General features: G+C 39.0%; 1 protein-coding gene across 5 annotated transcripts in view; it reads right to left on the bottom strand.

Moving 5' to 3' along the window:
- Positions 1-218: 218 nt before the first annotated feature.
- NR5A2 (nuclear receptor subfamily 5 group A member 2) overlaps positions 219-20,887 on the bottom strand; it is a 135,379-nt gene continuing 114,710 nt past the window's right edge. For all 5 annotated transcript variants that reach the window (XM_060644039.3, XM_060644040.3, XM_060644043.3 and 2 more), the window contains one exon: positions 219-2,392. In XM_060644039.3, the coding sequence (XP_060500022.1) occupies positions 2,145-2,392 (248 nt within the window). In that variant the 3' untranslated portion in view covers positions 219-2,144. The remainder of the gene's footprint in view (positions 2,393-20,887) is intronic.

The raw sequence follows: 20,887 nt of genomic DNA, 5'->3' as shown, positions 1-20,887 counted from the left end.
ATATTAGAGGAGATTAAGAAAAATAATAAAATAACCCTTTTTGTAGACACAGAAGTAGTAACTAATATCTTTGGTATACAACTTACAATGCTTGTAAAGGAAACCAGGTAAGACTCCACCCCTGTTAAATTTACTTGAAATCAGAGGAAACTACAAGTCACATAATTTACAATAGATATTAAATAAACTACAGGAAGAATTATGAAGATTTACAGACATTTAATCAAGTGAATGATTTTAATTCATTAAGACCCTTTTCTGTCCCTGAACTATGTTCCACTAACTTGAAGACATGCTACAGTAAACACATATATTTGGTTTCTTCAGTCTTGGCTATATCTTATACAAAGGTGAAACCAAGGAACAATAAATTAGCATCATAATTGTCTACAGTTGAAACTATGATATACAATATAAATAAACTATTCAAAAGCCTGAAACATTTATGAAAAAATTAAGGGACTAGGAGATATTTATTTTTTACAGTTTCTACAAGTGATTGTGCCGCTGATAATCTCAAAAAAATTAAAGTCTAAATGAGATTCCGTTTTTGATTTTAGTGTCTCACGACATACAATAATTAGGTACTGTGAAAAGTAATTACCAATCAGAAAAATAACATTAAGGAAATTACTGCTTTAGCTATTTTGTGATATCATAGTTCCCTCCCCTCCCCCCACAGGACCTAAAGAATGTAAACACTATCTTTTATTTGACTTTAAAGTATTAATACTTTATTTTAAACAAATGTTGATCCACGTCTGCACAGCTACCTCTCGGAATTGTGAAATAAGGCAAGACTTCCATACCTGTGGCATCACACGTTGATAATACTGCTATTGTCGTTGGGAGATATTGTTTTGCAATTCTTAGTACTTCAATATTTGTTCTAGAGCAGACTTTGGTCTATGACTTTGAAAGGTCAGCATCACCCTCTTCCTTTCCCTTTCGGGGAAGATTTTGAATTGCTTTATCATCTTTTCCATCCACATGTAAAAATCACTGTTTCCATTCTATGTTTAGGGGATGTTCAATTGCAACAAGCATGAGACTTGAGGCCATTTATTAGCCAACCCTTTTCTTTCTTTTTGCATAGCTTAACATGCTTCGGTTTTATTTTAAACTACTTAGCACTGTGACTATTTGACATCCCAGCAAAATACGCTTCAGGTTTTATTTTTAAATGAACTACAAACTTTGATGGTTAAAAAGACGGATGTACCCTAAGAAGCCTTTTGGTGAGAAATTGTTACGAAATCCAACAACGCCAAAGCCACGGTTCAGTAACAGTAGCAGAAATAAGGGCTAGCTTGCTTTAGCTATGGAGCATTTGCTTTAAAAGTTTGTAGTCCTTTCCCTTAGTATTAATGCTTACATAAGATCAGAAGAGGGATACTGCCTGCTTCTTCTTTTTTTTTTTTTTTTTAACATTATGAACACATGACAAAACAAACCCGAACATATTTAAAATGGCAAGCTAACATATTAATAGACTGTTCTTATTAGCTGTTTGCAGGTCTAAGACACAGACATTCAAAATTATGCTTTTCATGATTTGGTGGAGCTATGAGTGGGTGTGGCTGAGCACAAGTCCGTAAGGACAGATTCCGTGATCACAGGATAGAAGGTGCTGGGTCCTTGAAGGAAGAGGGAAGGGCTATTACAGGTGTAGCTGATGGGTTTTTGAGTTGTTTTAGTTCAGCTTTAGCATGGAGGAATTCTGTAAGCTCAAATCCCCTGCTGTATAAGCCTAATTAACAACACAGATCAGTTCCTCAATTTCTTCACAGCGGAGATCAGTTTAAATATACAAGAATTGTTCTGTCCATTTTTATTCTGATATGGTGTTGGTATCCATCCGTGAGTTCAATTCACTCCATTATAATGTCTTTTACATGGAATCCTTTGGGGATGTGAAGCCTTTGATTCACAGTTTGCAATACAAATACCCTGATACATCATTTATTTGCTATTAAGTATTTGATTATTATGCCTTTTTAAATTCAATATCTTTAAACCAAGTTTTTAATTAGTGTTGCTTGGAGCAGTTCAGAGTATTTTTTTTTTTTTTTTTAACTTCTGTTCTTCTTTTCCCCCCACCAATCTCTTTTTGTTTTGAAAGCAGAGCTTCTCAGGGTTGTAACCTAAGCTCTTTTTGCATGCAACATTTCAATGAGGAGGTTATTATAGGGGACATCCCCATTCAGGTGCTTATAGTAGAGGTATTCTTCAGCCTGCATACTGATGGCCCGGATTTCGGGTAATCGAAGAAGTAGCTGCCCAAATTTCTCTGTTTGCTGCGGGTAGTTGCACATTGTATAGTCCAGCAGGGCGGCATTGACTTGTTCCTGGACACCTTCTACCAGCTGGAAGTTCTCAAGGTTTTTGACGTCTGGATTAAAAAAAAAAGAAAGAAAAGAAAAAGCACAATATTTTAATGGCTTTTTAATTCCTATTTACTACAGCGGTGTGTTCAATTAATGGATGTATTTTCCTCCTGACATAAAGCATACTTTATATGCTGCTGAATATTCAGTAAGCCCCACTCACCAAGCTTCCTGGGAAAATGATCACAAAAGAGCTTTAGAAGAATGTCTTGTTGAAATTCTGCATATACCTCAAATCAATTAGACACCAATGGATTTTGAGCAAGGTCAACTCTTTTCATATCTTACAAAAGGAAAGGTTTGAGGATTCCTAAAGTAGAGGGATCATAATATATTGCCAGCAAATGAGTCCCTGGAGAAAGACCTATCTTAACCCAGTATATTACACAATTCATATAATTCTGTATTAATTTTTCTGACCCAAGGTGAAATCTGTGTCCAGGGTATGATGTAGTTAATTCTAATAAAAAGTGACAGGGTTCTTGTTTCTGTTTGACATTTTCTAAATGATTCTGAAAGCCTTTGACTTGTCTAGCCTATGCTAATGAACCATCTGGTACACCCCAGTGACTGCCAACAGAATATTCGCTACTGGGAACTCTCTAAAATATATATCTCAGTGACTAATGATCTTTATCAAATGAAAGCCTTGTCCTTTAGGCAGAATATGTGCCAGGATGGCCGGTGCCCTTTAACCTGAATGTGGCTTCAAAGTCTGATAAGTCTGATAACTTTGCTTTTTTTTTCTTTTTTTTTTCTTCTGGTCCTGGGTCACTCAGACACAGAACATGGACACAGGCAATTCATTCAACCTAACTCCTGGTGATGATCCAGTTGTTTTAAGGCATCTGCCCTAGAGGTCCTTATAAATATTGAATAAGGGAGAAACACAGAGTCAAAAAAAGACAGACCAACATACAAATGCATACACAGACAATGAGCACGGGAAAAATGGTTATGTTGGAATTTCTCTTCTGGAGTTTATTTACGTTAACTGCAACTTTTATACAATGTGTATATAGAAGCCTCTGGAAAAAAAATATAGATATGTGTGTTTACATACGTCCACGCTAAGAAAGTAAACAGATGCGGACCCCTCCAGCCCTGTTTTATGTTCTAATTGGACAAAAATAAATAAGAATGGTTCTGAAGAAAACCACATAACACTATGATTAAAAGGTTAAATGTACTAAACTCAGTTAATAGTTACCATAGTAACTCATACCCAATATTTTTGCCACTAAACTTGGCTGTTAAACTTAGCCTGTACATGTGTGCATGTCCACTTTGGTATCTCCAAATGCTTTTTTTTTTTTAAATTTTTCTAATTTTTTAAATGTTTATTCTTGAGAGAGAGAGAGACAGACAGACAGAGTGTGAGTGGGGGAGGGGTAGAGGGAGTGGGAGACACAGAATCTGAAACAGGCTCCAGGCTCTGAGCTGTCAGCAGAGTCCAACATGGGGCTCGAACTCACGGACCATGAGATCATGGCCTGAGCTGAAGTCGGACGCTTAACCGACTGAGCCACTCAGGTGCCCCGGTATCTCTAAATGCTTTTAAAAGAAGGTTACTTACTTGCCAGAAGGAAGGGAGTGGGAGATGGGCAAAATGGGTGAAGGGGTGTGGGAGATATAGGCTGCCAGTTATGGAATGACTAAATCATGGGAATAAAGAGCACAAGATAGGAAATATAGTCAGTGATATTGTGCTAGCACTCTATGATGACAGAGGGTAGCTACACTTACGCAGGGCATGGCGTAATGTATAGAGAAGTTGAATCACTATGTTGTCTACCTGAATCTAATGAAACATGGTGTGTCAACTATACTCAAAAAAGTTAAAACAAACAAAAACAAACAAAAAACATTACCTTACATTTGCTGTTTAAATGGGTCTGGGATGATTTTAGTGTTTATATTTTGAGCCATAACTTTGCATTAAACATGCTTTCTCCCTCCCTATCCCCCAAGTCTCTGTCCCAAATTAAAAACAGTGAGGAATTAGTAGCGAAACAGATACACAGTGGGAGCATTGGATACCACATCTATTTCAAAGTGAGATGGGAGAATAAAAAATATTTGCTTATTTATTAATGAGATGTACAAACAGACAAATGTTACACTTTTAGGAGCTCTGCCTCCTCTGTGGCATTTAAACTGGCAGGCAAGTTGTTGTCCACTTGACATTTAAAAAAATTTGTCTTTTAATGTTTATTTATTTTTGCGAGAGAGACACAGAGTGTGAGCGGAGGAGGGGCAGAGAGAGAGGGAGACACAGAATCTGAAACAGGCTCCAGGCTCTGAGCTGTCAGCACAGAGTCCGACTCGGGGCTCGAACCCACACTCCCACTGGGAGATCACGACTTGAGCAGAAGTCAGACACTTAACCAACTGCACCACCCAGGCGCCCCATTTTTTTTAATGTTTATTTTTGAGAGAGAGAGAGAGAGAGAGAGAGAGAGAGAGAGAGAGAGTCACTGGGGGAGGGGCAGAGAGAGAGAGAATGGGAGACACAGAATCTGAAACAGGGTCTAGGCTCTGAGCTGTCAGCACAGAGCCCAATGCGGGGCTCGAGCACAGGAACAGTGAGATCATGACCTAGGCTGAAGTCGGACGTTTAACCGACTGAACCACCCAGGCGCCCCCCCCCACTTGACGTTTTATATCTGTAGCACTTTACAGTTAATAAAGTATTTTCCATCTATTTTATTTAAAGTATTTTAAACATTATTTTTAAATTATTTAAAATATTTATAAATTTTCTAAATTATTTGAAAATATTTATAAATTTAGTTACATTTGGTTCAAAATTACAAAATGTCAATAATTGGAAATACCGTTGGTATGCTATAGCTGGGTCTGTGACAGAAGAATTTACATTCGTGTTAGCTTTTCCCCTGCTGCGAACCTTACGCTTTCACAGGCTCACATTCTGGTTACAGGTATAGGTCCTTCAATAAAGGATCGTGGCAGAAAGATAACATAATTTCAAAATAGCTCATTTGAATTTTGACAAATTTCTCAGCATTTTTTTCTTTTTGCCCTTCGTCCAACTTCGAAGAGACAGAATTTAGCATCCTCCTTTACATCCGACCAGAAAGTTGAAAAAGAAAACAAGCAACTTTTGGGGTTATGGTGATCTAAACACAATGATAGAAAAACAACTGAAATGGAGTATTATTTTATACTATAATGAAAGATGTTCTCACAAGCAAGGAAAACTAACAATAGTCCTAGAGATTAATAGGGAGGATGTAGGAATTTGCACAGTATAAAAATGTAAGATAAATGAATAATAGTCTTTTAAGAAAGTTGTTTTGAAACTTTCTTTTTTTGATAAATGTATTTTTTGAGAACTAGGTTCTACCTTCTGTGATAAATAATGCCAGTCTGTTAATAATAATAATAAAAAAACTATTAAAAAACATAAAACGAAGGATAGATCCTAAGTCCTGGTTTATTTGTGTACTATTATCACCGAATGATCATGTAAAGTCTTCAAATCAGCATGTGCTGGATAATTTCTAGAAATACTGGTCCAAACTGGTACCTTTCTCTCAAGTCTAAAAATACGTCCAATTTTCCTTCTGAAGGAAAATATACACGTTTCCCATACTTTGGCCATATATATAATTTTTTTCTAAAAGACATTAGAGTTGAATTGGCACGACTGAGGGGCGCCTGGGTGGCTCGGTCAGTTAAGCGTCCGACTTTGGCTCAGGTCATGATCTCACAGTCCGTGAGTTCGAGCCCCGTGTCGGGCTCTGTGCTGACAGCTCGGAGCCTGGAGCCTGTTTCAGATTCTGTGTCTCCCTCTCTCTCTCTGCCCCTCCCCTGTTCATGCTCTGCGTCGCTCTGTCTCAAAAATAAATAAACGTTAAAAAAAAAATTAAAAAAAAAAAAGAATTGGCACGACTGAATTCATTATCTCATTAAGCTATTTCTAAGAATGTCTCATTAAATCTCACAAAAGTTCTGCTGCTAACTGTCCCAAAGGTACTTACTTATTTTGTTTCTAGGTCTATGGAGGCAATTTGCAATTTGGTATCAACGATCCCGATATTTAAACTACATAAGGTTAAAAAAAAGAAGGAAAAAGATTTTTATTGAATGATTCTCATTTACTGACCAAGTAGTTCCGGGATCATTGCTCTGCTGGTGGACTCTACTTTTAGCTCTATATGCCTCTCACTTCATTTTGCACGGCTTTGTTAACTGTCCATTTCCCTAGCAGACTGACTGTAAGCATCCTGGCATGAGGACTGTATTAGTCAAAGCATCCCCAGAGAATTCTCCATTAATGTTTGCTTTATATCATTGGTGCATATGTCCAAGACTGATATCATTGTGACATTACCTATTGCATTAAACTGTTATAAGCCAATTTCCTTTCTTTTTCTAATTCGAAACTGGCTTTCAAAACTTAATTTATATGATAGATTTCTCCCTGAAATAAAATATTTGCAATGTGGTCTTGTTTTCTATCCAAAGAATCCTGGGTGAATCCTTTCGTGGTCTGAATAATCAAGTCTTAATGCTGAATAATCAGGTCTTAATTTATATGTTTTGCCAATGAGGATTTTCACTGGTCAGTTCTGCTTTAAGGGAAACATGCCCACATCCTCATTTGGACTTGGAATAGGGTCCCTGCGCTCCCACATTTCTTGCATCTCTGGCTTGAGAGGCAGACCTTGGTTTCTCTACCGTGGTTGAGATGCTTCACAAGGACCTAAAAGCAAGGGAGGACATGAATGACAGAATACAGATGACATCACCTCTCGGAAGACTTGGAATTTTCTCTTTTCTGTATTTACTTTTTAGGAGGAGTCCAGAAATTTAAGTGTGCTCCCACAATACGCATGGAATTAGTTTTTATGCTAATTCATGTCCTTTTGTGAAAATTCACGCATGAAATACATTTAAAATCTGAAGCATTTTCTCTGACATATTTCTCCTACAAATCAAGCCCTATTCCACATTAAGTAATGAATGGGAGCTGGCATACTAGGGAGTCTAAACTCATCTATAGCAGGAGTCTGTAACACCAAAACTTCATGAATGGATATTAAATTACATGAGAAAACAAAATCTGGAAAAATTATTACATGTTCTGGAGTCCTCAAAAATAATATGTTTCTGTGATTTGTTTATTTCCCATATTAAATACCACTGTAGCATATTTGGGATTTTAGAAAGAGACTCAGCTGGAAGAAGAGAGATTGATAGGAGACCAGAATTCCCACCAGTTCTTCTGTGAGATCTTATGCTATAGATCTCACAAGTCTCCTGCATTTGGCCCTCCACGTTCTCCTTTGAAAGTGATATAGGCTTCATCGTAATACAATTTAAAAATACAAGTTAATGAACTCTATCATTGCAAATTCGGAGTTGGAAATTGTATGTAAACAGTCAGAGGCATCCCCAACCCTTCCTCTATAGCCTTTAAATTTTGATAACTGGCAAAAGCATTTTGGCTTCTCCTCTAAGTATCAATCTCTTATCATCTATTCTACTTTATTCACTCAGGGACTAATTACCAACTTTTTATATGAAGCAGCATTACGATAAGCTCACAGTGGCATGCTCAGATTTTTTCCATCCTTATTGGAAAGTAAACCCTTAGGTCTTCTTGAATATATTACAGTACTGGCTTCTCAGTCATACACAGCACTCAGATTCTCTCTGAAGATGAAGATCCTGATTTCTGCCTCCCTGGTTCCTGCCGCGTGGCACAGCCTGTGAATCTTCATGTTCAGCAGTTTTTTCAGTGATGGGTCCTTTCGCTAAGCAAGGGGGCTGGGGGGTTGGGAGGCTGGAGGCTCAAATAGAGTCTGTTATCTTTTGCTGAGAAGATAATTACCTTTGCTAATTTCTCACAGGTGGGGGAGAAAATTTTACCTGGCCCTTTAAAAAATATGAAAATGGGAAAAAGAAGTAGAACGCTTCTTTTTTCCTTGAGGCATCTGGAGAGATGACAATCTATAAATTGGTACACAATTTGTCCTCAGAAAACCCTTTCCTTTACTAAACCAGAAAAGGAGAAAGGAAATGAATTTTCCGTAAGGAATTAATTTTTACAATTATTTCTTTAAAGGGCTATATTTAAATAATTTATGTAAATAATTTTAAGAACTTTTGGAGAGATACCTGTTATATTCTTTTCCTACGAACAAAGTTCACTTAATAAAGAGTGAGGGCTATTTAGGGGTTGCAGATGGGAGGGTAAGAGATTTTTAGTGGGGATGTCTAAAGTTAAATCATCATGTCTCCAGCAAAACTTCAAACCCAAGATTTTAAATTCATCACTGTTAAGTCCCCCACAAAAATGTGTTTGTATGCGTATGCTTATTAACCCAAGAGCTATTTTTAGCAACTAGAATATACAAGGGGGTGCCTTCCTATGCAAATTACTACCAAGAAAATGTAACTCTTTGGCAGGAGCTGTGTGTAGAAATGTGGACAAATAGCATATGCATTATTTATGTACATAGAAATAACAAGCCCTTACAAATGATTGACGCTTTGTAGCTTACAAAGCACTCTAACATGCATTATTTATTACTTCACACCTTTATGTATATGCAATATACGAATTCATTCATTCATTCATCCATCCATTCATCTGTTCATTCATTCATCCATCCATTCATTCTGATAGCCCTGTACCAGGTCACGAAGACACAGGAATAAAACAAAAGTCTCTGTGTTAAGTAGTTTATTTGATGGAATAGAGAGAAGCAGTGGGTGCCTGGGGCACACACAGGAAGAGCACCCCTGGGGAAGGTCCCAACTGAAGGGTTTTGAAAAATGGGTCGGAGTGAGTTGTGCTACCCATGGAAGGAAAGGCCGGGGACGCCCCGCAGACAGTATTCGATATACAAAGACTCAGCCACCGGGAGAAAAAAGAGGTCCTGGGAACACCGTAACGCAGCTTAACTTTCATGCAGAAGGAGAGCAGAGGGGCAAGATAAGGATGGACCACAAAGTTTAAGACTGAAGGACACTGAACGTCAGAAGGGGTCTGGATTCTGTTCTGAAGGCAATACAGAAGCACCAAAAGATTTTAAGAAGGAAATGGTCAGCTCTCTGACTTAGAAAGAGCACGCTACCAGAAGTATGGAGAAGGGATTGGTCTCATGAAGGGAGGACCACCCAGGAGGCTGTCACAGGAATAAAGGTGAGACGTATGGTGGGCCATGGGCTGGGATGGACTTGAAAGGCATCAAAATGGTTGAGTCGACAGGGATTCTCGGCCCTGAACAGAGAGTAGGAGAGAGTGAAGGTCCTGGGTGACTTCTGGGTGTCTGACAAGGGAGGAAGGTGGTGGCTGTCCTACTGGCAAGAGGCAGAAGAGCATATTTGAGGAAGCAATATTTAATGAGTCTAGGTATAGCCACGTTGAACTTAAGGAGCGTGTGGAACACTCAGTAGCTATGAAGGAAATGGCTGGAAATAAAGGTCCAGACCTCAGCAAAAAGGCCTAGATGGTGGTATAGACTGGGGACTCATCAATGGACAGGTGATGGATGAAACCCCAGGGGTCTATGAGGATGTTTAGAGAGAGAAGAGTCCTAGTTGCAGGGTTCTGGAGAAGGCTAACTTTTAAAGGATTCTTTCTTGAGAAGGTATTATAGGTATTTTGAAATTAAGACCGAGAGATTAAATAGCTTTTCTAAGATCTCAAAGGATGCCAGACCCGGGGGGGGGAGGAGCTAACATTTCCAAGCACTAGTCAATATGCGACGGATTTTTTATACGTCCTCATTTAATACTGCTAAGGTATTATTCTCTTCATTCTCTAGATAAAGAAACAGATTTACAGGGGTTGTGTGACTCTACTTGCTCAGCTAGTAAGACACAGACCCTGCTACCTGGGTCTAGAGTTCTTGGACCCTGCCCACAAGATGTTCCACCCGCAGAGCTGGGAAATGGACCTTGCAGGGCTTGTGACTTTCAGGTGCTGGATGGAGCCTGTTTATCCCTACTGCACAGCCTGCAAGGTTCTGCCACCTGCTGGGGTTGGAGAATGGGATGTCCTGGTTAATCAAATAGTTCATCTTCTAAAGGGTCTCCTAACACATGGACAGTTTTCCAAGAATTTGAGTGAAATAATATACTTTTGACATTTATACTGATATGTAGCAAACCTTAATTCATCTTTGATGATTTTGAAGGAGATTTAACATCTTAAATGCCACAGAGCATTATTGTAAAAAGCAGTGACAATTGAGACTGAGTACAATCTAGAGTCATAGAGTGCCTTCTTGGGGACCTTTTCTGGGCAGTCCCCACCCCGGCCCTTTCCACTGAAGGGCTAAAAAATAAGAGTTTCTGTCTGCTTCATATACGGAGTTTAGGCAAAAGGATTCCACTGATTTAAAAAAAAAGTTTGAAGGGCACCTGGGTGGCTCAGTCAGTTGAGCATCTGACTTCAGCTCAGGTCATATCTCACGGTCCGTGAGTTTGAGCCCCACATCAGGCTCTGTGCTGACAGCTCAGAACCTGGAGCCTGCTTCGGATTCTGTGTCTCCCTCTGTCTCTGACCCTCCCCCACTTGCACTGTCTCTCTCTCTCTCTCTCTCTCTCTCTCTCTCTCTCAACAATAACATAAACATTAAAAAAAAAATTTAAAAAAGTTTGAAAAGCACTTGATTTTGTGGTTACAATAACATCGTGCAAAGGGAACGTGGTCTAATATAATCTCATTGACCAGGCCGATCAAGCAAGTCATTTAATCCTCCCGAGCCTGTTTTTCTATCTGCAAAATATAGGAAATAACTCTCCTAGTCTCTTAGGATCATGGGAAAGTAAAATATATTTGAATTAAATATGAATAAACTTTAAAGATGTACAGGTATTATATACACACAGGGCACTATTTCTTAAAATTTGAATGATAAAATCTGAAAATATTACCAATAAAATATTAAAGTTTGCAGGTTAATTTGTTTGCTTCCAACACACATCCTACACAGCAGTCTGATCATTTCCCTGCCATGAAGTTTCATGGACAAAATAGAATCTCTCATGTTACAGTTTTCCAAAATTAATGGAAGGCACCGTGAGTGCCTCAAAGTTTATCCCATCCTCAATCACCAAGAATATTCAAGAACATGAGACCAATTCTTAAGGTCGGTTAAAGACTTTTCATTCTATGATACTAATCTTGAAACCCAATTTTCCCAACTATAAATGGCAGTCTGCACAAAATGCTTCTACTAAGCCAGTGCCCAGCATAGGTCCCGGAGAAACCCAGGCTCAGGAAATGTCATTGCATAAAGGATGTCACCTGGAGCAGTGTCTGCTCTTTGGTCAATTTTTTGATCATAATATGTCATCCTCAAGAGGCAGCAGACATTGGGGCACTTGGGTGGCTCAGTCTGTTAAGCGCCCGATTTCAGCTCAGGTCATGATCTCATGGCTCATGAGTTCTAGCCCCACATCAGGCCCTGTGCTGACAGTTAAGAGCCTGGAGCCTGCTTCAGTTTCTGTGTCTCCTTCTCTCTCTCTCTCAAAAATAAACAAACATTAACAACAACAACAACAACGACAAGGCATCAGACATTTAATTCCTCACTAATTAAATGTCTTTATTTTTAGTCTTAATTCTGTTTCTAACTGTGAGATCATAAGCACGTTATCATTGTTGTCATTTTGACCCTCAAGTTTTCCTCATCTGTGAACTTCAAGGTTGCACTTGGTCTCTACTGTCACCCACAGCCCTAAGGGTCTACGACTATATGATTAGGAATTGAAGTATCAAAGGGAAGATTCTGGATTGTCAACAAACGGGAATAAGCATGACTCTGCAATCACTCCAATAGACTATCACCTGTTTCTCTGCTTAACTGTCTGGAAAGTACTTCAATTCTCCAAGATGGTTTTTGACCTGGATGACAAATTATTTCAAACTTTGTTTAGTATATAGCTATGATAGAACACACTGTGCCAGAGGAAAAATGGCATTAAGTTCATTTAAAGTAGCTCCCTTCTTTATAGGGAAAAATGTAGCTTTTGCATGCACAGAAACAAAGCTCACAGAAGTTTCAAAGCTAGCTCCTGTGTGCTGACACATATCAGGCATCTTTTCCCGGTGGGCACAGAATACAGAAATGAATACAAATGGCATCACTTAAATACTTTGAGCAAAACAATATTCCATGAGTTTGCATACATTTCCTTCTCAGAAGAAAACTGAAATCCTTTTTCATAGTCTAACCCTGAAACCACATCTGTTTGCCTCACTCCCCTCCAGACACTGGTCTTCCTGCTCTTCTTTAATACACCAAGTTTCCTTTGGCCTCAGGACCTTTGCACTTGCACCTATCCCTCATTCTGGATAGTTCTTCCCCTATTGTGTAGGACTCACTCCCTCACTTCGCTTCAGCCTCTGCTCAAATAACATCTACTCAAAAAAGCCTTTATTGACCACCCCTTCTAAAAGAGCTCTGCTTCACTATCAAATCACTCTCTGGGCCTTTACTCTGCCTTATTTTTCTTTAAAAACGTATGTACTACATCAAAGATATATTTGTACACCCATAGTTGTTCATAGCAACATTGTTCACAATAGGCAAAAGGTAGAAGCAACCTAAGGGGCCATTGACCAATAAACGGATAAACAAAATGTGGTATCTACATACAACAGAATAGTCAACAGCGTCAAACAGGAGGGAAATTCTGACACCTACAAGGAGGGCATTGTGCTAAGTGAAACAAGCCAGTCACGAAAAGACAAATACCCTATGATTCGACTTATATGAGGTACCTAAGAATAGTAAGTTCATAGACAGAAAATAGGATGGTGATTGCCAGGGCCTGGGACAGGAGGAAATGGGGCTTGTTTTCGATTAAGTATAGAGTTTTAGTTTTGCAAGACGAAAAGAGTTCCGGAGATTGGCTGGACAAGAATGTAAATGTACTTACCACTCCTGAACTGTCAACTTAAAAGTGGTCAAGATGATAAATTTTATGTTATGTGTATTTTACCACAATTAAAAATTTAAAGATGTAATGTGTGTGTAGGTTTTTAAACATAATATAACGAACACTTGTGAATCCACCACTCTGGAGCAACAAACAGCACATCAAACAGAACAACACCCTTCAGGCTACTTGTGTGTCCCTTTCAGGAACTAATTCCTGATGCCCCAGAGTGACCACTACCCGGTTTGTGTTTACTCTTTCCTTATATCCCTAAACTACATATTCTTATTCTTGCTTGTTTGACTGATCTCATGTTCCACATTTATTTGTCTAATTTTTAAAATTGCCCGCCACCCTCCCAAGAAGGAAAGCCGGGATGGGAGGGACTTGGTCTAACTTGCAGCTGCACCCTTAGCACCCAGGCCAGTGCTCAGCACAGAGAAGATCTTCAGTGTGGCAGCTCCCCTTACCGTGGCTTTGCCTCCCACGGTTTCAGCTACCTGCAGCCAACTGTGGTCTGGGAGCAGATGGTCCCACATCTGATGTGTCATCAAAAGCTCGGGAGCTGCCTAATGCTACATCACACCGTCCGCATCCTTCTCCTCACTTCACTTCATCATGTAGGCATTTTATCACCTCACATCATCACAAAGAAGAAGATGGGTGAGTACAATAAGGTATTTTAAGAGAGAAAGACCAGAGTCACATAACTTTTCTTACAGTATATTGCTCGATTTCTTCCATTTCATTATTAGTTATTGCTGTTTATCTCTTACTGTGCCTAATTTAGAAATTAAACATCATCATAGGTATGAATTTATAAAAAAAACATAGTATGTACAAGGGTTCGGTATTATCCACAGTTTCAGGCATCCACTGGGGGTCTTGGAACATTTCCCCCACAGATAAGGGGTCGGAGGGGGAGGGGGACACCACAAATATGCCAGGAATGAACAAAGAAATTTCTTCATTAAATAAATGCTGCTCTGCCCCAAACCAAAACCTTTTTCTTCTTCCTTTTTTTTTTTCTTTTTTTGCCTTGACATACTACTATTCTTCCATATCAAATTCATGGCAGACTTTATTTTTGTTTCACGCAGAATTATTTCATAACAGTAAGCAAAAAGCATGAAGTCCATTATGTACTGTGCTTTCTTGGGAAAGAGTCAAAAGGGAATGTTGGCTGTGTGCTTTGACTGTAGTGCCAACCTTGCCTGTTCTTCTTGAATCATTTGGACTCTCCTATGTGTAGAACATTTTATTTTGCCATGTTTCACACATTTACCAGCTCACTCAGTGACCCATGCTGAAGGCTACAGAATACGACTTAAGGTTCTGCAGATACACCTCCTTATGGACATCTCTTCCCGCATGGCTGGTGGGTATCTCAAACTCACCAAAACTGTCCAAAACTGTTTGGTATGTCCAAAACTGAGCTCAGTCTCTCCATTGTTTCTGAGTCTGTTCCTTTTCTTGTTTTCCCCATATCAATTATTGGGCCACCATCTCCCAGGACTCAGAACAGACATCACTGCTCCAGGAAGCCTCCTTCGAGCGATCTCTGTTGAATCTACAGCACCTTCCATTTGCCCATCACATAGGTCAACAGGTATCACATGGCTGTCTGACTGTCAATTTTGAGAACAGGGATATATCTACCTTCTTAATGGTTACACTTCCTTCCCCAGGCCTCGCACAATGCCTGGACAGAGCAGGAGACAACTTCACGCTGGTCGAATGAAAGAATAACATTCACATTAACTCATCCATCATCAATCTTCCCCTTGCTTGTGTCTCAAAGATCTTCCAAATATTTCCAATCATATCTTCCCTGTCACACTTTTCTTGATCTTCCAGGCACTGAACTGTACCTTGCCTCCTCTACTAGGCTGTGTTCTCTTGGAAGGCAGGGATCCTGTCTTATGTTTATTTCCCACACAGCACAAGCAAAGCACCACCCAATACATGTACACCCAATACATGTACTATTAAGCTTGCTAATTTGAATTAAGGTCCCACGAATATAAGGCATATGCAAATCAACCCCCCTAAGAATATACTGAGCACCTTTTATGTGCCAATAGTCCTAACTATTAAACTCTTAAATAGTTTTAAAGTTCCTCACCTTGTTAAATTCATAACCAATTTCAAATACAACAGTAGAACACATTTCCTGTCATTTGTCTCTAGGTAAAGTATAGTTTGATTTAAAATGGAAGGAATTGAGTTCAGAGAATTAGGGGAAGGGAAAACATTTGGTTTGTCTGATGTTATGAATTGGTAACCTGATACTGAGGAAAATCTATTTTGGGGCTGTACTGGGTTAAGGGGCCTCATGAGCTGACATGGGACATCCAGTTTTCCTTCTATGTATAAATTTACAATTTGTTTTCCAAAAGCCTTGGGGATAAAAATGAGGAAGGAAGGCTATCCTAAAGAGTTATTTTAAAATCATGAATTAAAATAGATCTTATGTTTCATCAACCTCCACATACCAGATGATAGCAAAAACCACATTAAAATGCTTGGAGAATGAAAGGCAAAAACAAGGTCTCTGGCTGGGATTTGACTGAATATTCTGAGCCAGGAGAACAAAATTTGAAGGGGCATGCGATGGGGCAGTTTTCTGGTTTCCCCCTCAATTTCAAATAAAGTAAAGCTGTGTGTCAAAACAGACCCAGCACTAAGGGCAAATACACACAATGCTTCTTAACAGGTAACTTCTCAAGTGCACATGATGTTTGCCGCTGCCCGGGCTGGCCAGCCTTGGAAGTCACAGTCCTTATCTTGTGTAAAGACCGTCTGTCCCCTCAGAATACGAAATGTCCACATTCATAAACAAGCAGCCCTTCTTGACAGGAAAGCTCTTCACTCCATTCTTGTAGTCACGTCCTAAAACAGTTTTTGATTCATAAGTTTGCATTTGATTTCCATTCAGGAACTTTTGTGATTTTGTAAAGTTTTCTTATTCTCTCGGAATAAGATATGAGGTTCAGTTTGTTCAGGTGGTAAGTCAAGACTATGAATAAACCAACGTTATCATATGAAAGAGAATTAAACAGGCAGATCCAAGTGGGGATATATTAAGCCAAATTTAAGCTCCAGTTGTTGAATTTAGCCTGTACTAGATGTCTGGTTTGCCTCGGGATAAATTCAGCTTTCCAGCTAATCGAATGAGGAAAACTGCCTCAGGTATGATAAAATTTACAAGAGAACGCTGTCCAACAGTTCTTGTTAAAAATATTAGCTTAAAGGCATTCTTATCGTCTTTGGGATGAAGACTGTATTTGCATTTAATTATTTGATTTCAAACTTTTATGAACTTGGATCAAATATTAGCTTAGCCAATTAAAATATTATTTTGTGTGAGTGTGGCTGAGAGCCCAATTCAGTTCGACTTACTCAGCTTGGGTAGTGATCTACAACTTTCTTACTGACTCTCTATGAGAGAGGATTTCCAAGAGGTAACAAAGGCAACATTTAAGAATTTACATGGACGATTGGTAAACAAGGCACTGTATTGGAAATGAAGAGTTGAAACATCTCCCCACATTATAGCATTAGTCCAGAAGAAAAAAGATGTGGTCGTCTAGATATTTCCACTCATACAATCAATCAATACTCCTTCATAATTCAGCATTTGAAATAAATCCCTTTCTTTACAACTACTCATGTTAGCCCATCGGCCACATTGCAGGTGCACTGCCAGGAGCAGCTTCCTGTGCAGCTTTGCTTCCCCACAGAAGCCTGGGTAGTGCTTGTTGTTTCCACCCTCCGGGTCTCCCAGGGTGGCGAGGGATGTAGCTCATGCAGAAATGGGACAGGGATGAGCAGGGAAGCGAATGCCATGGGGGAAAGGCTTACACGAAACTAAAGAGCAGCAGAACACTCTTTAAAAATCCTTTCAGAGTGGAATTGTTGAAAAAAGGCGTTCAACAATTTCTACAAAATAATCAGTTTATTTTATATAACTCACATGACTCAGACCTCAATGCCCATCGTGGATTGGGCAGGAAACTTCGTAAAATCTTTGGCTGAACTTAGTCCTCTGGTGCCAAGGCCAGGAAATGGGAGGGCTGTCGAGTGCCAGAAGGACACAGATATGGTCCACTGTCCTGAGCTGCTAACCTCCCCCAAGTCCCTGGAGTGATGTGACCCTGAGGGGGGCGGGGGGGAGGGCCATCTGTGATGAATTGCCTGTAATACCTCCTATGGGCATACAGCTGGAATGATTAGATATGAATGAAGTCAAACCACTGGAGAACCACTGCCTCCCTGCTTCTCAGTTCTGACCTCACTCATTTCAACAGGAGTTTGAAACCAAGATAGGAATATAATATACTTGTCATTTTAAAGAGTAAGTATTGATTATTTTAAAAGAATGAAACACATTACGGTCAGGTCAATACAAGGATGTATAGAGGGTATGAAATTTGGCCTCCCAAGCCGCAAGAAGCATAGAATATGGAAAACATTACGACAAATGTCCCACAGTGTGTATTGTTGGTTCACTAATTAAGACTCAGCAACTTGAACTCCATGCTAATTCAGACACTGCATTTAGGTTTTATTTTTGACAAGAAGTTTACAGATGCCTTTCTCTTTCATACTCGTGAGCAATTCTGTCTAAACCCAGCAGCAGAAGCAGAAATTCAGGAAATGAAGGGTATTATGAATGTGTCATTTATTTTAAAATCCAAGTTTTAAATGTTAAAGACCGGTTATAAAGTCTATGTAAATCTAGGCTTATTGTGTATTGCAATTTCTGAAAACAAAATATTTGCTTAGTTCTTTGAATTTTTATCAAAACCCTATCATCTATTTTATGTAACTTCTCCCGACACTCGGGCAGGTCTGCCATTAGCCTTTCTGAGAGAGACACACAATGAATTAAGATAGAGTTGGGAGCAGGGTGAGGTATTTTCATGTTACATCTGACATTCCCAACCTCCTTTAGTTGCACGACACCGTATTAACTACATTACTCTACAGAAAGCATTGGGTTGGGTTATTAAACTTGCATTTCTTTAAGTACATGTTAAATTCAGCTTTTTGTTGCCGAGTTGAATTGTTCTAAAGTAGTGAGGTTTATTGTACATTCTGTGTCTGTTTCTACTTGTACCAAAAAGTAACATCACAATCATGAAAATTCTTGCAGCTTTATGCCCTTCTGAGAACTGTTGTTTACATACGCCTCTTCTAAATACCCAAGTTTTACTTTTTTAAGTTTGTAGAGTCCAAGACTAGTCTTCAAGAGCTAGATACACTTGTTACTTATTATTACATCATTTCCCTTGGCTTATCACTATTCTGGTCAGTAAGATCAGAGGTTGAAATGAAGGGGGAAAAAATCATTCAGATGACCAATACTTATTCTGAATTATTTGGACTGTAAAAAGAAAAGAGAGGTCTTTGGGGTGAAGAACTAAGGCATAAGAGAAACTGATGACCTAACAAGATCATTAAAACTAAATACTTATCAATTTTGGGGACATAACTTAAATTAATAATTCATCCAATTGCTCAGGGATATGCATTTGTATGTGAAAGACAGAAAATCTATATTTCCAATTTGTTTTGTATTTGTTTAACCATGTGGCAGAGAAAATAACAGGAAAGATTAGTCTAAGAACTTCCAAGAGCTTTAAACATTTTGCAAAGGAAGCTACCTTTTTTTTTTAAAGCATGATTATGGATTTTACTAAGACAGTGATAGCAATGATACTAAAATATCTCCTACGTGATATTTGTTTTATAAAATGCTATGTTCAATCCTAAGCCCTGTATAGCAAGGGAGCTAAAATTGTGTTCACCATACCTTTTCACGCCCAGATATCATTAATTTAGGAGACAGAAAATGTTTATGCTCCTGTAGTTGCATTACAGCCAACTCTTGATTATTTAGGGGAATTATGGATACTTGCATTTTCCATAGCTGGGAAAAATGAAAAGACGTGATTTTAGATCTGTGAACACTCCACTAATCAACTAACCTTGGAATGAGGAAAGTGCTCAAAGTCCTCTTCTCCTCATCTTTTAAAATGTATTTTAACAGGAATTACCATGAAGTAGGACAGTGCACCTGGTTTGTAAAGTATCATTAGTTATTTCACCTTTCTGCCGTGTTGACTTTGCTGACCAGGACACATCTCCACCCTGTAGCCCACCTCATGCTGTGCTAAAGGAAAGCTCAGATAGGGTTCTTCCTGAGCCCAAAGCATTTACCGGCTTATACAGACAACGGCTCCTGAAAGACATCAGGAATAGCATTAATGACACTCTAAGCTGCTCTGAGCAATTCACTGTGCTTTCCCCCCCAGGGAGTGCTCGGGTCCACTGACATTCCTACAGCTCAGGGTACTATTCCCTTGCCTCTTAAGTAGGCCCTCTGTGGAATTTGCCCCCAGAGAACCATTACTGTCTCCTGGGGATTTTCAAACTTAAGTATATCCAGGACATAAGACAAAATACCGAATACTCTTCACATTGGCCGCATGGTGGCTCAGTGAGTAGACCCGCATCCAATTTCAAGAGCAACCCTGGACCACTTGTGCTTTTCCAAGTTTAGTTGGTATTTAATAACAGCTGTCATCTTGTGAAATAGAGGATTTTTTTTAAATGTTTAAAACTCGATTTTTGGATTATCTGTGGATTCAATGTTGGCCTTAAGCTTCCATTAACAGAGAAAATCAGGGATAATGTTTTAAGTTCCAACATGTTGAAATTAGCAAATTGGCAGTGAGCAGTTAGTGATGACTTCAGAACCACCCACTTCTATGTGGAATTCTTCTGAAAGCAAACTGTGGTGTGGTTGTTTTTTGGTTGTAAAGAAACAAAGGGACTTCCATTTCCCAAATTTTAAAATAAACATTTCTTCAAAGCATTAAAAACATCTTTAAAAAAATGATTCTTGACATGCTTAGATGTCTGTCTCCCAGTCTATTGCATAATTAATAATAAGTAAAAATCATATCTTTTGAGGCTCCTTTTAAACTCTACAAATGTCATCTGGATACAAAAATATTTCTTTTAAAGATGCATAAATCTGGGGTGCCTGAGTGGCTCAGTCGGATAAGCGGCCAACTTCGACTCTGGGCATGATCTCACAGTTTGTGGGTTCGAGCCCTGCGTGGGGCTCTGTGCTGACAGCTCAGAGCCTGGAGCCTGCTTTGGATTCTGTGTCTCCCTTGCTCTCTCTGCCCTTCCCCCACTTGCGCTCTGTCTCTCTCTCTCTCAAAAATAAATAACCATTAAAAATTTTTTTAAATGTGTTTAAAAAAATAACGATGCATAAATCTTAGATTTCATGAGGTGGAGAGAGCAACTGTTTATCTTTTCTAACACTATTTCAAAGCAAACGAATCCCTCATCATCCAACTGATATATAATCAAGAACAGTTCTTATTTCTGTGATTAAAACAAAAGTCATGGTAGAAAGGAAGTCAGCTGGATATACAGAAATATATATTATCTTGCAACAGCTGTCTAAGCATTTTTAGTTTGTGAACTATGTGACTTTTATATTTATTATTGGTGGCCTACTAACTAATAATTATAATGTCAGCAATGAACAT

Source organism: Panthera onca, chromosome F1 (assembly GCF_046562875.1).
Source record: "Panthera onca isolate mPanOnc1 chromosome F1, mPanOnc1 haplotype 2, whole genome shotgun sequence".
In the NCBI taxonomy this organism is placed as follows: Eukaryota; Metazoa; Chordata; class Mammalia; order Carnivora; family Felidae; genus Panthera; species Panthera onca.
This window is presented reverse-complemented; position numbering and strand designations above follow the sequence as displayed.